This window comes from Simochromis diagramma, unplaced genomic scaffold (assembly GCF_900408965.1).
Source record: "Simochromis diagramma unplaced genomic scaffold, fSimDia1.1 OVJJ01000055.1, whole genome shotgun sequence".
NCBI lineage: Eukaryota > Metazoa > Chordata > Actinopteri > Cichliformes > Cichlidae > Simochromis > Simochromis diagramma.
Genome location: NW_024387070.1, coordinates 87,547 through 108,112, shown reverse-complemented (window position 1 = coordinate 108,112; position 20,566 = coordinate 87,547). Strand labels below are relative to the sequence as shown.

Here is a 20,566-nt window from a genome sequence, read left to right as displayed (position 1 = left end):
ATAGTAACATTTTTGTACTTTTTGTCATGGCTGTAGGTGGGCTGGAACATCTTTGACAGCATCATTGTCACCATGAGTCTGGTTGAACTGGGATTAGCTAACGTTCAGGGCCTATCAGTGTTACGCTCATTCCGACTGGTCAGTGCATCATCATCATTGTCATTACCATCATCACTTACTCAGAAAGTGAATGAAAAATGATATTAGTGCTAGTCTGTCTTCTCATCCTTATCTCACATGCCTCTTCACCTTTACAGATGCGAGTATTTAAGCTGGCCAAGTCCTGGCCAACCCTGAACATGCTGATAAAGATCATCGGGAACTCGGTGGGGGCTCTTGGGAACCTGACTCTGGTTCTTGCCATCATTGTCTTCATCTTTGCTGTCGTCGGCATGCAGCTGTTTGGGAAGAACTATAAAGACTGCGTCTGTCGCATTGCAGAGGACTGTGAGCTTCCTCGCTGGCATATGCATGACTTCTTCCACTCCTTCCTCATTATCTTCAGGGTGCTGTGCGGTGAGTGGATCGAGACCATGTGGGACTGTATGGAGGTGTCGGATCAGACCATGTGTCTGATTGTCTTCATGATGGTCCTGGTTATTGGAAACCTGGTGGTGAGTATCTGACTAGAAAGTGCTTTTTCCTAAATCTGTTTCTTATTGTTTCAGGTTTTGAAAGTCAAAGGTATATGGTGACATTTACAGAAAGGCAAGCAAAGACGATAAAACCAGCGTTTTTGTTTTAACACAAGCCTCATCAACCATTCACAGCAGTTTTTTTTTCCATGCTCCATATCTAACATTCACATGCATTGATGCATCAGAAATTAACCTGAGGTTAGTATCTTGCCCAAGGATATTTGTCATGCACATTGGTGCACATTGGTGCACTGGTGTTGAGATGCTAAACAAATGGACAAGGTGGTGTCGGAGAGGCGGATGCTGTCCAAGATAAAGACAATGTTGGATAACACCTCCCACCCACTCCATGACATGCTGGTCAGTCACAGGAGCACGTTCAGTGAGAGACTGAGATTACCGAAAAGCACCACTGAACGACACAGGAAATCTTTCCTGCCTGTGGCCATCTCCCTGTACAACGCATCCACTTAACACACTGGTTACTGCTACAACTACACGTTTCTTTTCCAGCTATTTATTTATGAGTGACTTATGTATGTATGTACCGTATTTCCCGGACTACAGAGCGCACCTGAATATTAGCCGCACAAGCTAAAATCAGGGGAAAATCCTGTTTTGTACATACATTAGCCGCACCTGACTAAAAGCCGCAGGTGTTTCAATGTTGACTTATCATATGTAAGAGAATATGCACAAATCGAATTGTCAGGAAAGAGATGGCTGTTTGGAGACACACCACTTTTATTAATATTTTGAAAAACAAGTTATGGGTACATATTTGCATAACCTTTTAGGGTATATGTACAAGTAGTGGTAATTACAAGTACGAAACATGTACTGTGCTTCATAAATGAGTAACAAATGTAGTACATAACAATAACCTACAGCACACCAGAAAAATAGATTCAGACTACCTTTTAGGCTCAGGTGCAGTGACACAGCTTTAACAAGAAGAAAAGTCAGTCATTCACCACCATCTTTCTCTTCTTCCTGCGCACTAAAACCACCAAAGTCCTCTCCTCCAGTGTCGGAAACGAACAGGCTCAGGGTGGCTTCATCATCCACTCTCAGCTTCTCTCCTTCGTTGTCACTTTCAAAACCAAAGAAATCCTCATTGTCAGTGTCAGAGTCGAACACCCTCTGAAGAGGCTCCTCTCCATCAGGCAGCAGTCCAGCCCTTCGAAATTGGTTGGTGATCGTGGATGTTTTCACACTTTTCCACGCTGTCAGAATCCAGTGGTGGAGTTGGGCATAACTTGCTTTTCGCAAGTTTGTCGCCGCTCATCATCCACGCCTCCAGCTGAACGCGTAGTGCTACTTTGAAGTTTGTTTTTCGCGCTACTTCGTACGGCACTACGTTGCCTGGCGGATGGACATGTGACCAACATACCACTCTTGAACCCCGATCCTTCCGCCAGGCAACGTAGTGCCGTACAACAGCGGAACAAACAAAACAAATCCGCTCATGGACAATCCATAGAAAAGCCGCACCTGACTAAAAGCCGCAGGGTTCAAAGCTTGTGCAAAAAGTAGCGGCTTATAGCCCGACAATTACGGTATATATTAGGGGTGCAACGATACACAAAATTCACGGTTCGGTTCGGTTCGATACTTTGATGTCACGGTTCGATATTTTTTCGATACAAAAAAATGTTGATGCCTTTTTAATTTGTCATTTATTAAAATTATAAATATATATTTTAACTCAAAGGTACAGTTTTTAAATTTAACCCTAACCCTTGTGCGTGTTTTTTATTTTGACAGCGAATGCGCACCTGCGGACCACTTATGTGCAGCCCTGGTTATTTAGCTCGTCATATTGCAGCCACAGAAATTATTTTGTCCATGAAACCATAAAGCTGCACTTTCTTTTTGCCTTATAGTCTGATTTGTCATAACTTCTCCGTTTTGTGGTAAGCTTTTCTTTGGCTGTCACTTCTTCACCCTGACCTGTCTTATTTGGCTCAGCAGAACTAAAATATATATCCTGCTGCTTTTACACACGCACTCACATAAGCTCAGCGATTCTCTGCGCGATCAACCTCTCACATGTTTAAGCTTGCTGCGGGAGATTTCACTTGTCATGTTTGCATAGTAAGCTAACGATTAATAAGACGATGTCAGAGGAATTGGTGCACAAATTATCATCACTCACAGATCAGTGCTGTCGCTCTTTATACACAGTTCGCACGATTGCAAAGTGAAAGCAAAAAACAAGCGCAAATTCAAACGCGATTTCAATATGTCACATATTGACAGTGGCTCACCGATGCCAATGACATAATTACCCAGCTACATTTCTGAAAGAATGCAAAAGCATTGACATATATTTTTCCTTCCTACAATAGCCCGACGGGCAGGGAAGAGATAGATTTTGGTAGCCCGACTGAAAAAATCGCTAGCTCCAGGACGTCGGGCTAGCGATATTGCAAGCCCTGTATCTGATTGAGGAATCACTCATCTTTGGAAAAGAGAGTTTATTACAGAGAAATGTCTCTTTCCAAAATAAAAGCTATACTATCCGCTTCTTCTGGGCTATATTCTCAGCAGCATAAGGAGAATCATGTGCTAACAGCTGCCTAAATGACTCGGCTAAAGTTAGTAGCATGCTTGTTGTTTTTGTCTTTGCACTAGGATGATGTCGGCGTAAATGTGCAGTCATATTCGTTGTGTTCCCACTAGTGCTTTCAGGTTAATCTCGTTGAAATGACCTTAACGCCACAACACGGCAAATCTCCATTAACGAGCTACCGCCGATCGCCCCGTGCATGGGGCTAGACGGCCAACACGTTAACGAGCTAACTGCGTTAACACACTAGTTCCCACCCATGTAATTGAGCATTGCGTGGCACATCCAACATACTGTTTTACTTTAGTCCATGACTCGCTTACCTTCAGGGTCATACGTCACATGAAAACCAAAATAATTCCAAACGCCAGATCTGAATGAGAGTGGGGGAGGTCCATGTTGCAAGGAGAGCTTAACTTCTGTCTTGCTAGCTTGCCCTGCGCTCTTCCTTCTGACTATGCTGTCTGTGTTGAGCGCTCAGTGGATCTGCGCTCCACAGTGCAGCCTAGGCGGAGTAGTCGAACGCAGATTCACTGAGCGCTCAACACAGACAGCATCGTCAGAAGGAAAGTTGATAAAATAAATTACAAATGTTGTATTGTTCGATACATATGCGTACCGAACCGAAAGCACTGTATCGAACGGTTCAATATCGATACGAATATCGTTGCACCCCTAGTATATATATGTATATATTGTACTATTCTTAGTTAGCGTATTGTCTGTCTTGTCTTAATGTTGGTTTATAATGGAGCACTGTAACAAAAAATAATTTCCCCCAGGGATCAATAAAGTATTCTGATTCTGATTCTGATTGATTCTGAAACCTGGTGTACCCAAACATGAGGGTGCACTAGGAACGTCTGACAGAGGCCCAAATCCAAAAGCTCTTCAACTCCCACCTCTGGCGGAGTTTTTAAGGCATTCTAATGGAGGTTGGTGACATTGAGTTCCATTAGATCATGTTCCACACCTCCACACCATTGCTGTGGTTACTGCAAGGGGCTACGGCTGCAAGGGAAACACGGAAGATCAAGGGATCTGTCAGGCTAAAGGAGGTGTCTTATTGGGCTTGGTTAGCCTGTGGGACTCCAGAGGCAGCTGACAAGTGCTGGCAGGCTAAACGAATTGGGCTCTGACAGTGGCTGATGCAAAAACTTGGGCGTGGGACGAGTTTGGTGAGACCATGGAACAGCACTTTTTGACGGCCTCATGGCGACTCTGATAAACCGTCTGATGACTCACACAACTGGTCCGTGGCTATGCCCCTGGGGTGGACAAGATTTGCCCTAAGTTCCTTAAGACTCTGGATGTTGTGAGGCTCTCTTGGTTGACACGCCTTTGCAATGTTGAGTAGAGTCCTGGGACAGTGCCTCTCATTTCCATTTGTGAAAAGGGGGAAAAGAGGGTGTGCTCCAACTACAGGGGGATCACACTCCTCAACCCCCTGGGACTCACTCTCCAGTATCTATGTCGGGATACTGGAGAGTGAGTCTGTTCATTTGTTGAATTTTGGGTTCAGGAGGAACCCAAAATTCACAGGATACTCAAGGGATGTGGTCAAATGCCTTCTCCAAATCCACAAAAACACATAAATAGGAATTATGAGTTGTACATTAGCTTGCCACAATTGCTTTGAGGCTGTCCAAAAGTGCTGTTCCATGCTCTCACCACACTCAAGTTTTTTGCATCAGACACTGCCGAGTCCAACTTCATTTGAGCTGACTTTGGAGCTCCACAGGCTTGCCAAGCCCAGGCCAAGTAGATTTAAATCTGCTTCCAGAGATGATAGCTAAATGCACCCACAAGATGCCAGTAAATCAAAGGATGACGTAAACAGGCAATGAGAGAAGCTTTGTGACAGAACACTGAGATGTGAGGCAAGAGACTGCTTTCATGTTTTGGTTTAATTGATATTGATTTATAGGTTTTACTGAGCAAGCAGTGCCTGTCTTGCATTCACTGATAAAACTGTTATTTTTTCATTCTGAATGTGTTCCTAAATTAGTTTCTTCTTATTTTAGGCCATGAATCTGTTTCAAAAGCTTTTCCCTTTTGTTGCAGGTCCTGAATCTGTTCCTGGCCTTGTTGCTGAGTTCTTTCAGTGGTGATAATCTAGCAGCTCCAGAAGATGAAGGAGAAAACAATTTACAAATCGCCATAAACCGGATTAACCAGGCTGTGGCCTGGACCAAGTTCTGGATCCTGGAAAACATCTGGGCTTTAGTGAGAAATAAGAAACAAGTCAACCAAGACCAGTCCAGTGGTACAAGCCATGTTTCAGATGTTTATTGTTTATTAGTGTTATGTGTAAAGAAAAAAAGCTTTAAATTGGATTTAATGTCCATTTACTTTAGCAGTCAGTTGTGAGGAAGACGACACAATGATGAAGGAGGTATTACCTTTGACCTTTGTGACCTCAGATGAACCAGAGCCCCATGACAAAGCCTCTAGCTTTAACCATGGCATCCTGACCAGTAACTACCATACCATTGCATCCCTGCGGGTCCCAATAGCCGAGGCTGAGTCCTACTTTGACATACGTGAAAATGAAGAGGAAGAGGAAGATGACCTGGATGGAGAAGAGAAGTACTCACAAGTAATCCCTGTTATTGTTCCTTTCTATTCTATGGACCTTTTTTCACAGCAGCATGATGCAGTAGCTAGTATAGGTAAACACAGGTAATTTAATGCTCCTGTATTAATGTCATTAGTGTTGGATTAGTTTTAGTAATTATGTATTAGTGTTGTCTTTATCAAAGTTTAACTGCTCTCTTTGTGTTCAGGGCGACATGTCATCAGTCTGCAGTACTGCAGATTTTCGTCCTGAAGTTCCAAAGGAGGAAGATGAAGAAACAAACACGCCTGTGGACTGCTGCAGCGACAGTAGGCACATGCATGCGTTCATAGACACACATTAACGTTTGTGATTATAAGGTGAAGCGTTCCTTGTGGACCGACTGCAAAGTTAAATGTGTGCTGTGATTTCATTGGCCAATTCAAACACTGCATTTGTTTGTTAATTGATATTTCAGAGTTTTACAGTGGCTGTCCACTCCTGGACATAGACACTTCCCAGGGCCGTGGGAAAGTCTGGTTTAATTTCAGGAGAACTTGTTTCACTATTGTAGAGAACAACTACTTTGAGACATTCATCATATTCATGATCCTGCTGAGCAGCGGTGCTCTGGTAAAACCTTCATTTCTTCTTCTGAGTTTTTTATGTTTTGTTCTGCTTGTAATATTTTTGTTTTATTAATCCTCATAATTCTGATTGCTGCTCAGTTTTCTCAGTGCTGATTGGTTTGTTTTGATCATGTGACTGAGCAGGTCAGAAATGACTGGTTCGTATTTGTACAGTGATTACTAACCTGTGGAGACAGTGTGGGCAAGCACATGTTGGCTACTAATATGTCTGCTTCAGGTTTTACAGGTGAGATATAACAAATACCCCTACATGAACACACGACAACTCAAAGAAACACCTTTTAATCAGCATTCAGCATCAAGTCAATTAAACTTTTATGAAGCTCAGTTTCAAGCTGCTTTCGTATTATTGAAATTACTGTTCCTGGAACACTAGAGGATCAACAATTGACTGGCCCACACGCTTGCCTAACCCAAATGTGATAGAACACAACCGGGACGTTATGTTTCAATCCATCCAACGCCGCCAGGTGGCACCTCAGACTGTCCATTAGCATCATCTTATCAGAAAGAGGCTCTGACATTGTCACCCATGCATACAACACAAACTACAGAGTGCCATTTGTTGGTTGCTGCAATAAAATTTCAGCAAAATAGACCAGCCTGCTGCATCCTTTTTTTTAGTTAGATTTTCAGGATGTTGTCTGTAGGTAGGTCTGGGATGGCAGGTTGTAGATGCGTCCTTGATCGAACACTGCTGATTTAAATGGCTAAATGACCTCCTCAGCATGTCGTGAAGTTCTCCAGAGGCCTGGTAATGAACTAATCATGTGATTCAGGTGTGTTGACCCAAGGTGAGATCTAAAACCTGCAGGACACCGGCCCTCGAGGCCTGGAGTTCGACACGCTTGATGTAGGTTGATCATTTTAATTTCTATCAAACATTGTGGCATCCTTTCACTCCTAACACATTACCCAGCTCTTATCGGTACAGATATCCAGTGTGGTTTTTTTCCAACTGAGGACTAATGTGTTTTCACAGTGGTCCTCTAACTTTTATGAGCAGTGTACAAAAATGGGTAAGGTTCAAACTTTATTTTTTCACTATGTAAAATGTGCAACTGGAACTTCTTGTTCAGAAACGGATTATTCTGCACTTCCATTCTCCTTTTCATTTGAGATGATTAGGCTTTAAATAAACTCAGAATTTAAGTGACAGGTTAACCGAGAGGTCAGGTTTGAATGCCTGAGTGAGTGACATGATAAACTCTTAGTGTTTGTAACAAGTGTTCTGATGGTGCCATCACCATCAGCAAACTGATGGTGATGGCACCATGAAGAGAAATACCATCTTAATCTTGAAAATACCTTTGCCTGGAATACCTGGAACTACCTGAAAATACCTGCAAGATACAATCCAAAGTGACCTGTGAGCTCTTTGGTGTGATCAGAATGGAGGCCTTTTTAAAAAATAACTCGCCATTTAAGACAAAAAGAACCAAGTCCTTTACTGTTGAGCCACTTTTTTGTATTTTAGCAAATGAGTTTGGTAAAATTATCAGAGGAATAAACTAAAGCAGTATAAAACTGTTTGTGTCTATCAAGTGTAGAAAGCACTTTAATCTTGTTGAAAATGTCTGTGTTGGTTTATTTTAATAAATATCACTCTACAAGCGGATGCACTACACAGTGAACTCCTTTCCATGTGGTGACTAAAGCTGATTTGAAAACAGGCTTTTGAAGATATCTACAATGAGCAGCGTCGGGTCATAAAGACGATCCTGGAGTATGCGGATCAGGTGTTCACCTACGTGTTCGTGGTGGAGATGGTTCTCAAGTGGGTCGCCTATGGATTCAAGACCTACTTCACCAACGCCTGGTGCTGGCTTGACTTCCTCATTGTAGATGTAAGAACAGAATGGATGATTACCAAAGATGCTGTTGATGTTTATCTTTTGTTTTTCTATGATACAACTGACAGACATTATGAAACATCCCAGATAGAAATTAAGATTGTTTTTGTTTGCTTATTTTAAATTATTACATACTTTTCATCTCATTAAATGTGCACTAATTTCTATAAACAGGAACGTGAACACGGGAGGTAAAAAATTCTACTTAAATTTCACTGAATCAACAACAGTCTGCCTATTTGACCCACACAGCATTCAGTCACTGTTCCTAGTGTTTTTGCAGCTTAAGTTAAACACACAATGCTTCATGTACTTCACACTCGTCTGCCAGTCCCCGATGTCACTAAAAAAAGGAAAAGAGTTCATCAACCTAATTTCCGCCACCTGGAACTTAGCTTTCCTGGCACTGCCCCTTGAGCCCGCGGCACCACCCCTCCACTGGAGTGGAGCTAAAGACCTCTGCCTTACCTCCACATATTTTAAACACAACGAGGGTTTCTACAGACACAAACATGGATGTCCATGGCTCCCCGGTGTCTCCCCAGACACTTGCATATAGTTTAATAAGGAGAGATCATTAGAAGGATTTGAACATAATTTATTGATGTTCAGAATTCAGTTTGAGGTATTTGGTGGTTCGACTACAATGGCCCATCACAGCAGAACGGAATCCCACTGGTGATAGGGATTAGGGCTGGACCCCTAGGAATCTTGACGCTGGTGGTGGAAATGAAGATGGAGACTTGAATGGAGGCTGAGTTATGAGAGGTGGTGATGGGGAGGAGGAGGGTTGTACCAAGGGGTCTGCAATGGAGTGGGTACACAGTGAGATTTATAGTATAGTACCCACAGCAAAGGCTGATTGGCCTGAAGAAGGTTGGACAAAAGATGACTGGACTAGAGCAGTGATGTCAAAATCAGCTGCACAGTGTGGGAGAGTTAATGAAAGCCTAGATTAGCCGCAATGCCGGGAAAACAGACAGATATGTGACTACAGATATTCCTTATTGAACTTGTGCATAAGCTTCATTAGGGAGACTCCACCACAGTAATAAGGACAGGTTTCCATTCCTCCAGGTTCATGTCTAAACTGCTAATAAATCTGAATATTTCATATAAACTTCTGTTCATGCACAGCTTGTTTTAAATCAGAACAAAGTGTTTATTCTGGGGTCCTCACACCCTGTGGCGTAACAGTCTACTTTAGGAGGACATTAGTACTCTGACTTCACCACCAGTGTCATTTGTCTTTCAGGTGTCTCTGGTGTCGCTAACAGCAAATATCCTGGGATACTCTGAGCTGGGAGCCATCAAGTCCTTGCGGACCCTAAGAGCTCTGAGGCCCCTGAGAGCCCTCTCCCGCTTTGAGGGGATGAAGGTGGGGCTAGCACATGTCTACAACCCTGTCAAGAGGGTCTCAGGGTGCTAGTGAATTTGTGTTTGACTGGTTGCTTTCTCACTGCAGGTGGTGGTTAATGCTCTGGTTGGAGCAGTCCCATCAATCTTCAACGTCCTCCTTGTGTGTCTGATCTTCTGGCTGATTTTCGGCATCATGGGCGTGAACCTGTTTGCAGGAAAGTTTTATTACTGCTTCAATGAGACATCGGAGGAGTTGTTTCTCCCTGAGAGGGTTGACAACAAGACCCAGTGTTTGGCTCTGATTCAGGAAAACTTCACTGAGGTCCACTGGAAGAACCTGAAGATCAACTACGACAATGTTGGAATGGGCTACCTGTCTCTGCTGCAAGTGGTTAGTCTGAATACCTGTGACTTCACAGAGAAATAACCCAATAGATCAATACAGAATAATTCTACTGACCTCACTGATCAGATATTGCTGTCATGATGTTTTGTGGGTCTTTACCTGCTGATTCTTGCAGTAGATGAACAACTGAAACTGATGTTCAGGACTTTTGTCTTTCAGGCCACATTTAAAGGCTGGATGGATATCATGTATGCAGCAGTAGACTCAAGAGAGGTCAGTTGTACTGAAACGGTTACTGAGACTGTGCTGATACCGATGCACAGATCTCCTACTTGTGAGCAGATTTGTGTATTTAAAAATGAAGTCTGACGGAAAGGGACAGGAATTTTTCATGTCAGAACGTTTCGTTGCTTCTGAGTTATTGTGGTTAGTCGGGTAAACCTAAGAAAAACATTTAAGCCATCACAACAATTTAGCTTATTTCATTTTGTTGGATTCCTAAACAATGCCCTTTAGGCGGGAAAGGAAATCAGATATCTAATGGCAACCAGTGTTGGGGAGTAATGGAATACATGTACTGGTGTTACGTATTTAAAATACAAAACATGAGTAACTGTATTCTGTTACAGTTACTATTTAAAAGATGATATTCAGAATACAGTTACTTTGTTGAAATAAATGGATTACATGGCGGTCTTTTCCTGTTTCATATGTTTGGCTATGCTCTCTCTATTTTTGGTAATTCCACGCCGGTGGAAACCCAAACAAAACACGCATTATGAGGCTCAAATGTCTGTGTCTCTATCTCGCGGCCCATGTCACCTCTACTTGTGGTCCACATAATAACGTGAAGAAATATTATTTTAAAATGTATTATTCAAAAAATGATTTAATATGAATGCAATAGCAGAGTGTTACAGTCATAGCCCTAAAGAATGTAGCCTGATGGGCAGTGTAGCCTGTGCTGCAGGGAGAATGGACTGCCATACCCGTTATGTGTCTGTGAGCGCGAGGAGGGAGAAAAAGGAAAGGTACGAGCTGTCATCGAGCAGAAACGGGAGCTGGAAGCATGTAAATATAATAATAACCACTGCAGCCAAAAAGAGTGCCTGACGAGCCCAGCTGTAAGTAAGCTATTAAGACTCGACTGTACACTGTGTTCGTGTTTTCCTCTGAAACAATAAGCTCTGTTGGAGCAGCCTTTCAACGCCTCTCTCTGTCTCTCGCTAGCAAAGTCGACCCAGACAACAAAGTAAAGCTAGTTTTCAGCTACGAGCCCGACACGAACCCGACGTATTAGCCAGAGGTCCCTTTACTACGGTTCGGAGCCGCGGACCTGTTTTATATACGCGTGGAATAGTTTTCTATACGAGATCGCTGCAAAAAGTGCAGCCTTACCTAATGTCCACCTACTGTTACTCATTTATATTAAGATTTAAACATCTAGTTGGTGTGACAAGTAACCTTCAGTAATAGTAATAAATCACACAGCAATAGGACATTCATGTAGTTGTAAAAAGCATGATAATATATTAAGTAATCCAAAGTATTCAGAATACGTTACTCTCATTGAGTAAAGTAGCAGAATACGTTACAAAATACATTTTGGGGCATGTAATCTATAGTGGAATACATTTAAAAAGTAACCTTCCCAACACTGATGGCAACACCCTAACCCCTGAAATAGTGTCCCCAGAGAATGACATCACTCAACAGTTTTCATTCTCACCCTAACCTTTATCTTGGTTACCATGGTTACATTCTTGGGAGTGTAGGTGGAGTCCCAGCCAATGTATGAGGACAACCTGTACATGTACCTGTACTTCGTCTGCTTTATCATCTTTGGCTCATTCTTCACCCTCAACCTTTTCATCGGAGTCATTATAGACAACTTCAACCAGCAGAAAGCTAAGATAGGTTTTTACTCACTGACATCAATCATTTATTACTGGATTTCTATTTGCCAGCTGACTGTGTGTTGTTTTTTCTTTACATGGGAGGAGGTGATATTTTCATGACAGAGGAGCAGAAGAAGTATTACAACGCCATGAAGAAACTGGGCTCTAAGACACCTCAGAAACCTATCCCACGGCCTGAGGTCAGTTTGATTACTCCCTGTGAGCAGAAAACAGGATTTAAACATTTGGGATGGAGCAAGATTTAAATGGTTCCTTTATTTTTTGTGTCCAGAATAAGTTTCAGGGTCTGGTCTTTGACTTGGTGACCCAACGTTTTTTTGACGTTCTCATCATGGTGTTGATCTGTCTCAACATGGTGACTATGATGGTGGAAACAGATGAGCAGAGCAAGGACAAAGAAATCATCCTTTACTGGGTCAACCTTGTTTTCATCATCATCTTCTCCACAGAGTGCGGTCTAAAGATCATCGCTCTGCGGCAGCACTACTTTGCCGTCGGCTGGAATATCTTTGATTTTGTGGTGGTTATACTTTCCATTGCAGGTGAATCCATGTTTGAGGAAACTGACAATATTTAATATTTTTGTTTTTTAATTCACACGTTAATAGAAGAATCTCATACTTTCTTTTCCCTTTCCACCTTCTTTCTTTTTTCCTTCCTTCCTTTAGGCCTTCTCCTTGCTGACATCATAGAAAAGTACTTTGTATCACCTACGCTCTTTCGTGTGATCCGATTGGCTCGTATTGGCCGAATCCTTCGTCTTATTCGTGGAGCCAAAGGGATCCGGACGCTGCTCTTTGCCTTGATGATGTCCCTTCCTGCTCTCTTCAACATTGGTCTCCTTCTCTTCCTCATCATGTTTATTTTCTCCATCTTTGGTATGTCTAACTTTGCCTACGTGAAGAAGGAAGCGATGATTGACGACATATTTAACTTTGAGAACTTTGGAAACAGCATGATCTGCCTCTTCATGATCACCACATCAGCAGGATGGGATGGTCTGCTAAATCCCATCATGAACACGCCCCCAGACTGCGACCCAGACTTTGAAAACCCAGGAACGACTGTCAGAGGGAACTGCGGCAGCCCAGCATTAGGCATCGTTTTCTTCACCACGTACATCATCATGTCCTTTTTGGTGGTGGTTAACATGTACATTGCCGTCATCCTGGAGAACTTCAATGTAGCTACAGAGGAGAGCAGCGACCCACTGTGTGAAGATGACTTTGAGATGTTTTATGAAACCTGGGAAAAGTTTGACCCCGATGCCTCACAGTTCATACATTACAGGTGAGTCCACCTGTGTTTTAGTCTGGCTCTAATCTGAGATGTGGTGTTCTCTAAAGACCTGTAAGAGTTAAGTTCTGTGGATTCTAATGTGTTCCTCAGTGAGCTGTCAGACTTCTGCGATGCTCTGCAGGATCCTCTGAGGATTCCCAAACCCAACGCTGCCACCCTGATCCAAATGGACCTGCCTTTGGTACCCGGAGAAAAGCTGCACTGTCTGGACATACTGCTTGCTCTCACTGCACAGGTAACCTCACCTGCTCACATTTACAGCTTATTCTATTGGATCTTTATTATATTATACTATATTATATTACATTTATAGGTTTTAGGTGATTCCGGGGCCATGGACGCTCTAAAAGGCAACATGGAAGACAAGTTCACAGCCAACAACCCATCCAAGGTTCTGTTCTATTCTATCATAAAGTCTTTACCAGTGTCATGTACAGTTCTTGGGAGAGTTTGCACATGGGCATATTTAGGTACCAGTAATTGGTTTCCTTTCAGTACTGCTTTGAATTTGTGTAGAAGCTGTTATTACATCTGAGACCTGTTTATAGCTTAGCTTCATGCTTAGCTTGTCTAAATTTTTATTTCATGTTGAGATGTCTAACGGTCACACAAAGCTCTCATATATATGTAAATGACAAGTGACAAATGAATCTGTGGAGAAATCTTTGGAGAAAAGAAAAAAATGCAAAAAACGTAAGTATGTTTGATGTGTCAGTCAGAATGAATGTTCTTTGGTCAGACCAAAGACCCAGATAAACAATCTCATAAAATCAAAACTTACATGTTCTGGCAACCAGAGTTAGAGTTAGGATTGGTGTCTAATGAGGTTAAGATGGTTAATCTCTGTGTCACGGCCTTTTAAGCTTCCAAACAGAATAATCCAAGAAAAGGCCTGAGGTGGCAGCAGGTGGTTTGTTTCAGAACGCACTTCCAACGTGACTCTTTGAAAAATATATGCTGTTTATTTCTTGCAAAATTATGAACCAAATCATTTCTTACAACTTTTCTTACTTACAACTTACAACTTACAACTAATTCCACAAGTTCACAGAGTGGTCAAAAAATCATTTTAAAAACGCTCCCGTCTTACCAGCTGACAACAAGGAAAACATTTCCACCAAGCATGCTCTGAGTTAATGCGAGGGTCCAAACAACTTTTCCAAAATTAAAACTTTTAATTACAGACTTTAATAGCGAAATAGCTTAAGTATGTTATAATGGATAAAAATTGTGATTCACAAGAATTCAACAAAAATGGCCACAACACATTTCTGTCCTGATGGGAAATGAAGAGACATCTTTAGAAGGCGATTCGTGGGCTCTTCATGTGTCGGTGAACATGCAGCAGATCAAGCTCAGTGTTTTTGTAACAGAGCAGCATTTTTATCTGTTCATATTCAGTTTCTGACAAGCTGTCAAAAACATTTTTGACAGCTTGTCAGAAATATTATTTGTCTCTGATGCTGTGATCATTATGACATACAGGAGTCATACGAACCAATCAGCAGTACTCTGCGGAGGAAACAGGAAGAGGTAGCAGCGACAGTGATCCAGAGAGCGTACAGGAAGCACCTCCTTCAGCGGGGCAAGGTCAAACGGGTATCCTACAAATACGGAGAGAAGCTGGACGGACGACAGGACAAGCCACCAGAGACAGAAGCAACTCTTTCTAAAGGACTGAGTCAGCCGTACAGCGGCAGCCACGAGCAGACGGCTTCAGGTCAGGTGCATCCCACCCGGGTAGAGCTTCAGAGCGAGTTTGTTCTCCGCGCCGCCCCGCCGTGCAGCACTCATGAGTTTGTTCAAGATGAGAACCTGAGGGAATCTGTCGTGTGACAGCACACCTGTTCCTCCAGTTTCTCCTCTCACCTGTGGAAGCTGCAGCTGGCGTTCTTTCTACAAACTCAGCAGAGACTCTGTTTTTCCAGTGTGTTCAGAGGTTAACACCATGGTTAATGCCCTGTGTGACGTCAAACTTTGCAGGTGACCCTGATTATTGATTGTTTCTGAGTCACCTCGATCGACTCAAATGTTATGATGGATGTGTTTGAGATTGTATCTGAAACTGCCTGAGACAGTACTCATTAATTCATAACAGGCATGTGCTACTAACCTGAACCTAAGAGCTGACAGCCAATGAGAGTACAGCATGTTAGCAGGTGAAGAAGTTCTGGTTAAAGTAGTTCAAATATAACCACATGTTTACCTATTTAATTAACATTTCATCAACAAAAGACTCAACCTACAAGTTGTTTGTATTCCCAGTTCTTAATACTTCCAGTTTGTTGAATGCAGCTGCAGGTGCTTTCTTTATGCAAAATCAAAGCTTCTGCAGAGTTGATAAAACGGGAAGTGTTGTTTTACTGGCTGAGGCAGCTTGTTTGCTGTGTGCTGACACTGTTCCCGATTGGTGAACATTTCTGACACACTAATGACATAAAAGCAAACACCCCTCAAAGACTGCTGCACACCTTTTTAATAAAACATGTCCATGTACCTGGAAATGAAAAGAAATAAAACTGTTACACTGAAAATGGACAGCCAATAGGAACAGGCTGTTTTTGTGATGTAAACAGTGTTTATTCACTGAAGAAGAAGAGAAGTAATTTCTTTTTTCTCTTTTTATGGACTCTGCTGAGTTTCAGTGATCCTAAAACCTTTGTCTCTTCTCAAAATACATTTATGTTGTTTTTTTACAGACTTCACTTGCAGGTGAACTTTGTCAAACTGTCTTCTTGTTGTTAAGAAACTTTTGCTTCATGTGGTGGATGAGTCTCAGCCATCTGAGTGGTCAGTTGGATGGAGGATAGTTGTGACCTGCAGTAAAACAAAGCTTCTGTAAGTGTTGTCATGACGTTTATATCTGTACATATCAATAAAGTTTTCCGATTCGCAACTGCGCTTCCACCTGGACGCTAAGTATTCACACCTTCAGATTTCTCTTCCTGTCTGGCTCAGAGGCGACAGCTGCTGTCGAGTCTAAATGGCCAAAGTTCAAAGAGAAAGACAAGAAGAGCAACAGCTGACCAAGGATCACACACACACACACACACACACACACACACACACACACACACACACACACACACACACATCTACACACACACGTGTTCTGGTGTTTGTGAGGACTTCCCAGGACCTTGACCCTGAACTTGAACCCAGTCTGAACCTTTAAAGCATTGCCCGGGGGCGGGGTCTTCAACTTACTGTTAATTAAACTAATTTAAGGTTAGTCTGTTTGCACTTACCGATAATGACTTCAAATCTATTTTAATCATGTGAGCAGTAAACTGTTGACAGAATAAGTTTCTACTCTGTCGCCCCCTGCTGGACTTACTCTGCTACAGCCCCTTCTAAATAAAAGCACGAGGCACAAGCAACCAGTTCAGTGGTTAATAAAATGCATCGGGTGACATTATAATCTTCTGACTGATTACAGAATGAATCCAGTGCACACCTGGTCTCTGCTCAAGGCCACTCACATATTCACTGCGTCTCTATCTCCATGGAGACAAGATGCTAATTAAGATGAATGAGTTTATTTCCTGACAGTTTAAATATTGAAGCTGCAGGAAGGTCACACAGTGACAGTTTTATAACACACACACAGATCATTAATAATCATGAACAGCTTTCTGTCCCAGCCCGATAAACCAACACCGTTCCACTTGGGTCGTGTTAATGTTCATTAATAAACTACTGACTGAAATCTGAAGACGGGCCTGTAAAAGAAATAAAAAGGAAGAGTTTTAATAAAGTGTTGCTCTCAGCTCGGTTTGCAGGAGCTTTGTCAGGTGTGTTTCAGCCTTTAGGATGATCATGGATGAATCTGATGGCAGTCACAGAAATCCCAAATGAATGAGGAGTTACTCTGGATCATCTCTGCAACAGGGAGAGAATCTCATTTGAAAAGGATTTCCTTTACAAGCTGTTTTCTCCCGTTTATTTGCAGTTATTATCTAATGAAATTTATCTAGCAGACAACAGATTGGGTAAAGCATGTAAGATAATCTGTTTGTAGTCCATCTTTCAGACATTTGGCAGCTATATGTCAACATCACAGTAAGAAGCAGCTAGATTGGGATCACCAAACTTCTCTTTCCTTCGTCACATTTGACAAGCGGGAAAGGCGATCGAAGACAGAGGCGCAAGTCTTTCTCCTTGGTCTCCTCCTGCAGCTGATGTTCGGCTGGTTTTGCTGTTGTTAGCTCTAATCTGAGCTGCTGTCAACTCTTCGGATGAACTCTTCCTCGTCAGACAGAGACTTACATCAAAGAGTTTGGTGTTTTTTGAAGAAACGTTATTGAAACTTTATGGGTTTTTTAAATAAAAGATGATAAAAAAAACGTCATTAATGAGAAAACACGTCCCTGCACAGCCTCAGACCAGTCTCTCTATGATTTCTCACTTTCATGCAGTGTTGAATAAATTCAGTTTCCTGCGTGATTACTGACCGCTGTGAATACATTTACAAACATCTGACCGTGTTTTTCCACTCGGTTACATCTTGTTTTCAGTACATGTAATAACATAAATATTCAGGTCAGCTATTTATTAGTTTCTGTGCTGTTTTACTCTTTTCAGCAGCTGAACAAATGTCAGTTTATTGAAAATAAACATATTGAAAAAGATATTGAAAATCTTAAAGTCAAAACGGGGGTTGCATTTTCATTCATTATTTTTTTTATAGAAAAACCCTTTTGACAGGGTTGAATGGAGTTTTTTATTCACCGCATTGTCAAGATTTGGAATTGGTGATAATTTTTGTAGATGAGTTAAGACACAGGGCTGAAAGCCTCTGTTCTCACCAATGGGCTGATGTCCCCTTTTTTTAATATCTCCAGGTCTACCCGTCAGGGTTGTAGTCTTAGCCCTGTTCACTATCTTTTTGGAACCCCTGGCTATTAAAATTAGGGAAGATTCAAGTATTGGGGGTGTGAACAGAGGGGGGAGAGAACATAAATTATTTCTGTATGCAGACAATATTCTGGTGATGTGTCAGGACCCTACCAATTCTATAACAAAATTGCTAAATGTTATTGGTGAATTCTCTAAGTTATAAGGTTACAAAATTAACTGGCATAAGTCGGAGGCAATGCCAATATCTCAAACATGTATTGCTAATTCATTGTCAGCTTTCAATTTTAATTTGTTACAAAAAGGGATGAGATATTTAGGAATAATACTTAATCCGAATGTTGATGAGATTATGACTGATAATGTAGGAAAACTACTTACTAGGATTAAAACTAATTTGGATAAACGGGGTAAGCTGCACTTGACACTATGGGGCAAAGTAAATACGCTAAAGATGGCAGCAGCTCCTCTGATCAATTATTTCATTGGAATGATACCAGTTTGTATTTCACCTCAATTTCTCCTTATCTTTCCTCATGTGGTGCATTTTCCATTGTTATACCTCTCTGACCTGTCTTCCCCATGTGATGTTTTGTGTAATGTATGTATGGTCGGAGGTTAAGATGGCGCCGCAATTGCGTGCAATAGGTCGGCAGCCTTATGAAATTTCCCCTTGTGGGACTAATAAAGGTATATCAATCAATCAATCAATCAATCAAATTTTCGTAAGATGTAATAATATGATAAAACCCTTTCTTTGGGATGGTGGTAGCCCGCAGATCAATCCTGGTCGACTGTACCAACCGAGAAAAGAAGGGGGTTTATCCCTACCCAACACAAAACAGTACAGCATCTCATTGAAATGTGCAAGCTGTGTAAACACTGGGCAGCAATAAATTCAGACCTAGACTGGGTTCTAATGGAACGTGAACTGGTCTTTCCATTCACTCCCATTGAGGTGTTGGCTCAAAAACCAGACAATAAAGGGAATAGAGTAGATAACCCTATTTTAAGTTTTCAAAAATGGTGCGGCAAGAGCTGTAATCTCTCCCCATACTTTCAAAAATATGCACCCCTGTGACATAACCCAAAAATAAAAATAGGTAAAGAAACTATTTATTGGCCACAGTGGCACAAAAAAGACATTAGGGAGGCTGGAGGTAAATGTATCCAATATAAAATTCTCAACAGGTCCTATTACACACCAACGAGACTTTATAAAATGGGAATTATAAGTAAAGATGTCCTGTGTTGGAAGTGCCAAGAAGCAAAAAGGTACGCTAGTACGTGCTTTATGGGAATGTCCACTGGTCTCCTCAATATGGGAAAATGTTTGAAAATCATATGGAGGGTTGGGTGACACTTAAATTACCTAGATCACCGAGATTGTGCCTATTGGGGGACAGAGGTGAGGTGCCACAGTTACACAAAGCAGGCTTCAGAGTGCTAAACACTGGGATTGTGACGTGTGTTCGTCTTAATTTAACACTTTGGAAAGACCCTCGGACTCCAACCCTAAAAGGAAGGGAAAATGACTGAAAATGCCGCATGCGAGAAAATGCTGGGAAGACTCTAATAGAACTGACAGAGGCGAGGCTGCCATATCGCGCCATCGGCCCTTCTGGCCAACACCAGCAGGCGGTAGGTGAAGTGTCTTGCCCAAGGACACAACGACAGAGACTGTCCAAGCCGGGGCTCAAACCAGCAACCTTACGATTACAAGGCGAACTCCCAACTCTTGAGCCACGATCGCCCATCAATTAAGGGTCTTGTGTGTGCAACAATATATTTATTGTTGCACACACAAGTACAAGTACCTCGGGCTGTGGGTGGACAACAAACTGGACTGGTCATGCAACACAGAGCACCTGTTTAAAAAAGCCCAAAGCTGACTGTACTTCCTCAGGAGGCTGAGGTCTTTTAACATCTGCAGGAAGCTCCGGAGGATGTTTTGCCAGTCGGTGGTTGCTGGAGTACTTTTCTATGCTGTGGTGTGGTGGGGGAGCAGCACAGCAAAGAAGGACTTATCCAGGCTGGAGAAACTGATCAGGAAGGCTAGCTCTGTGGTCGGCATGAAGCTGGACACTCTGGTGACAGTGGCAGAGAAAAGGACACTAAAAAAAACTGCTGGACATTATGGACAATGCTGAGCATCCTCTGCACACGGCCATAAACAACCAGAGGAGTTCAGTGACAGGTTGCTTCTCCCAAAGACAAGAACCAACAGACTTAAAAACTCCTTTGTCCCACACGCCATCAGACTGTTTAACTCCTCTCTGGAGGGGAGAGGGAGGGGAAACAGGAGGACAAAGGAGGGGTGAACAACTAAGCTGTAGTGCCTCTTCACTTCACTGTGCAATACCTTTTGTGCAATACTTTTGTTAATAGTCAACGGTGCAACAGACCTCAATACTTGAAATGTGCAATTCAATTGTATTTTTATTTTCATTCCTATTTATGCTATTTATCCCCTTCGTATATTTTATTTATATATGTCACTGTATTTATATATGTGT

The 20,566-nt window shown here is 42.1% G+C and overlaps 1 protein-coding gene across 4 annotated transcripts in view; it reads left to right on the top strand.

The window, feature by feature from the left end:
• Positions 1-16,089, top strand: part of scn4ab (sodium channel, voltage-gated, type IV, alpha, b) — a 48,177-nt gene extending 32,088 nt beyond the window's left edge. For all 4 annotated transcript variants that reach the window (XM_040045326.1, XM_040045327.1, XM_040045325.1 and 1 more), the window contains 17 exons: positions 37-138; positions 258-614; positions 5,275-5,476; positions 5,568-5,809; positions 5,997-6,096; positions 6,246-6,400; positions 8,091-8,264; positions 9,526-9,648; positions 9,736-10,020; positions 10,195-10,248; positions 11,751-11,888; positions 11,969-12,073; positions 12,166-12,436; positions 12,563-13,184; positions 13,284-13,428; positions 13,507-13,584; positions 14,679-16,089. In XM_040045326.1, the coding sequence (XP_039901260.1) occupies positions 37-138; positions 258-614; positions 5,275-5,476; positions 5,568-5,809; positions 5,997-6,096; positions 6,246-6,400; positions 8,091-8,264; positions 9,526-9,648; positions 9,736-10,020; positions 10,195-10,248; positions 11,751-11,888; positions 11,969-12,073; positions 12,166-12,436; positions 12,563-13,184; positions 13,284-13,428; positions 13,507-13,584; positions 14,679-15,029 (3,504 nt within the window). In that variant the 3' untranslated portion in view covers positions 15,030-16,089. The remainder of the gene's footprint in view (positions 1-36; positions 139-257; positions 615-5,274; positions 5,477-5,567; positions 5,810-5,996; positions 6,097-6,245; positions 6,401-8,090; positions 8,265-9,525; positions 9,649-9,735; positions 10,021-10,194; positions 10,249-11,750; positions 11,889-11,968; positions 12,074-12,165; positions 12,437-12,562; positions 13,185-13,283; positions 13,429-13,506; positions 13,585-14,678) is intronic.
• Positions 16,090-20,566: the final 4,477 nt, after the last annotated feature.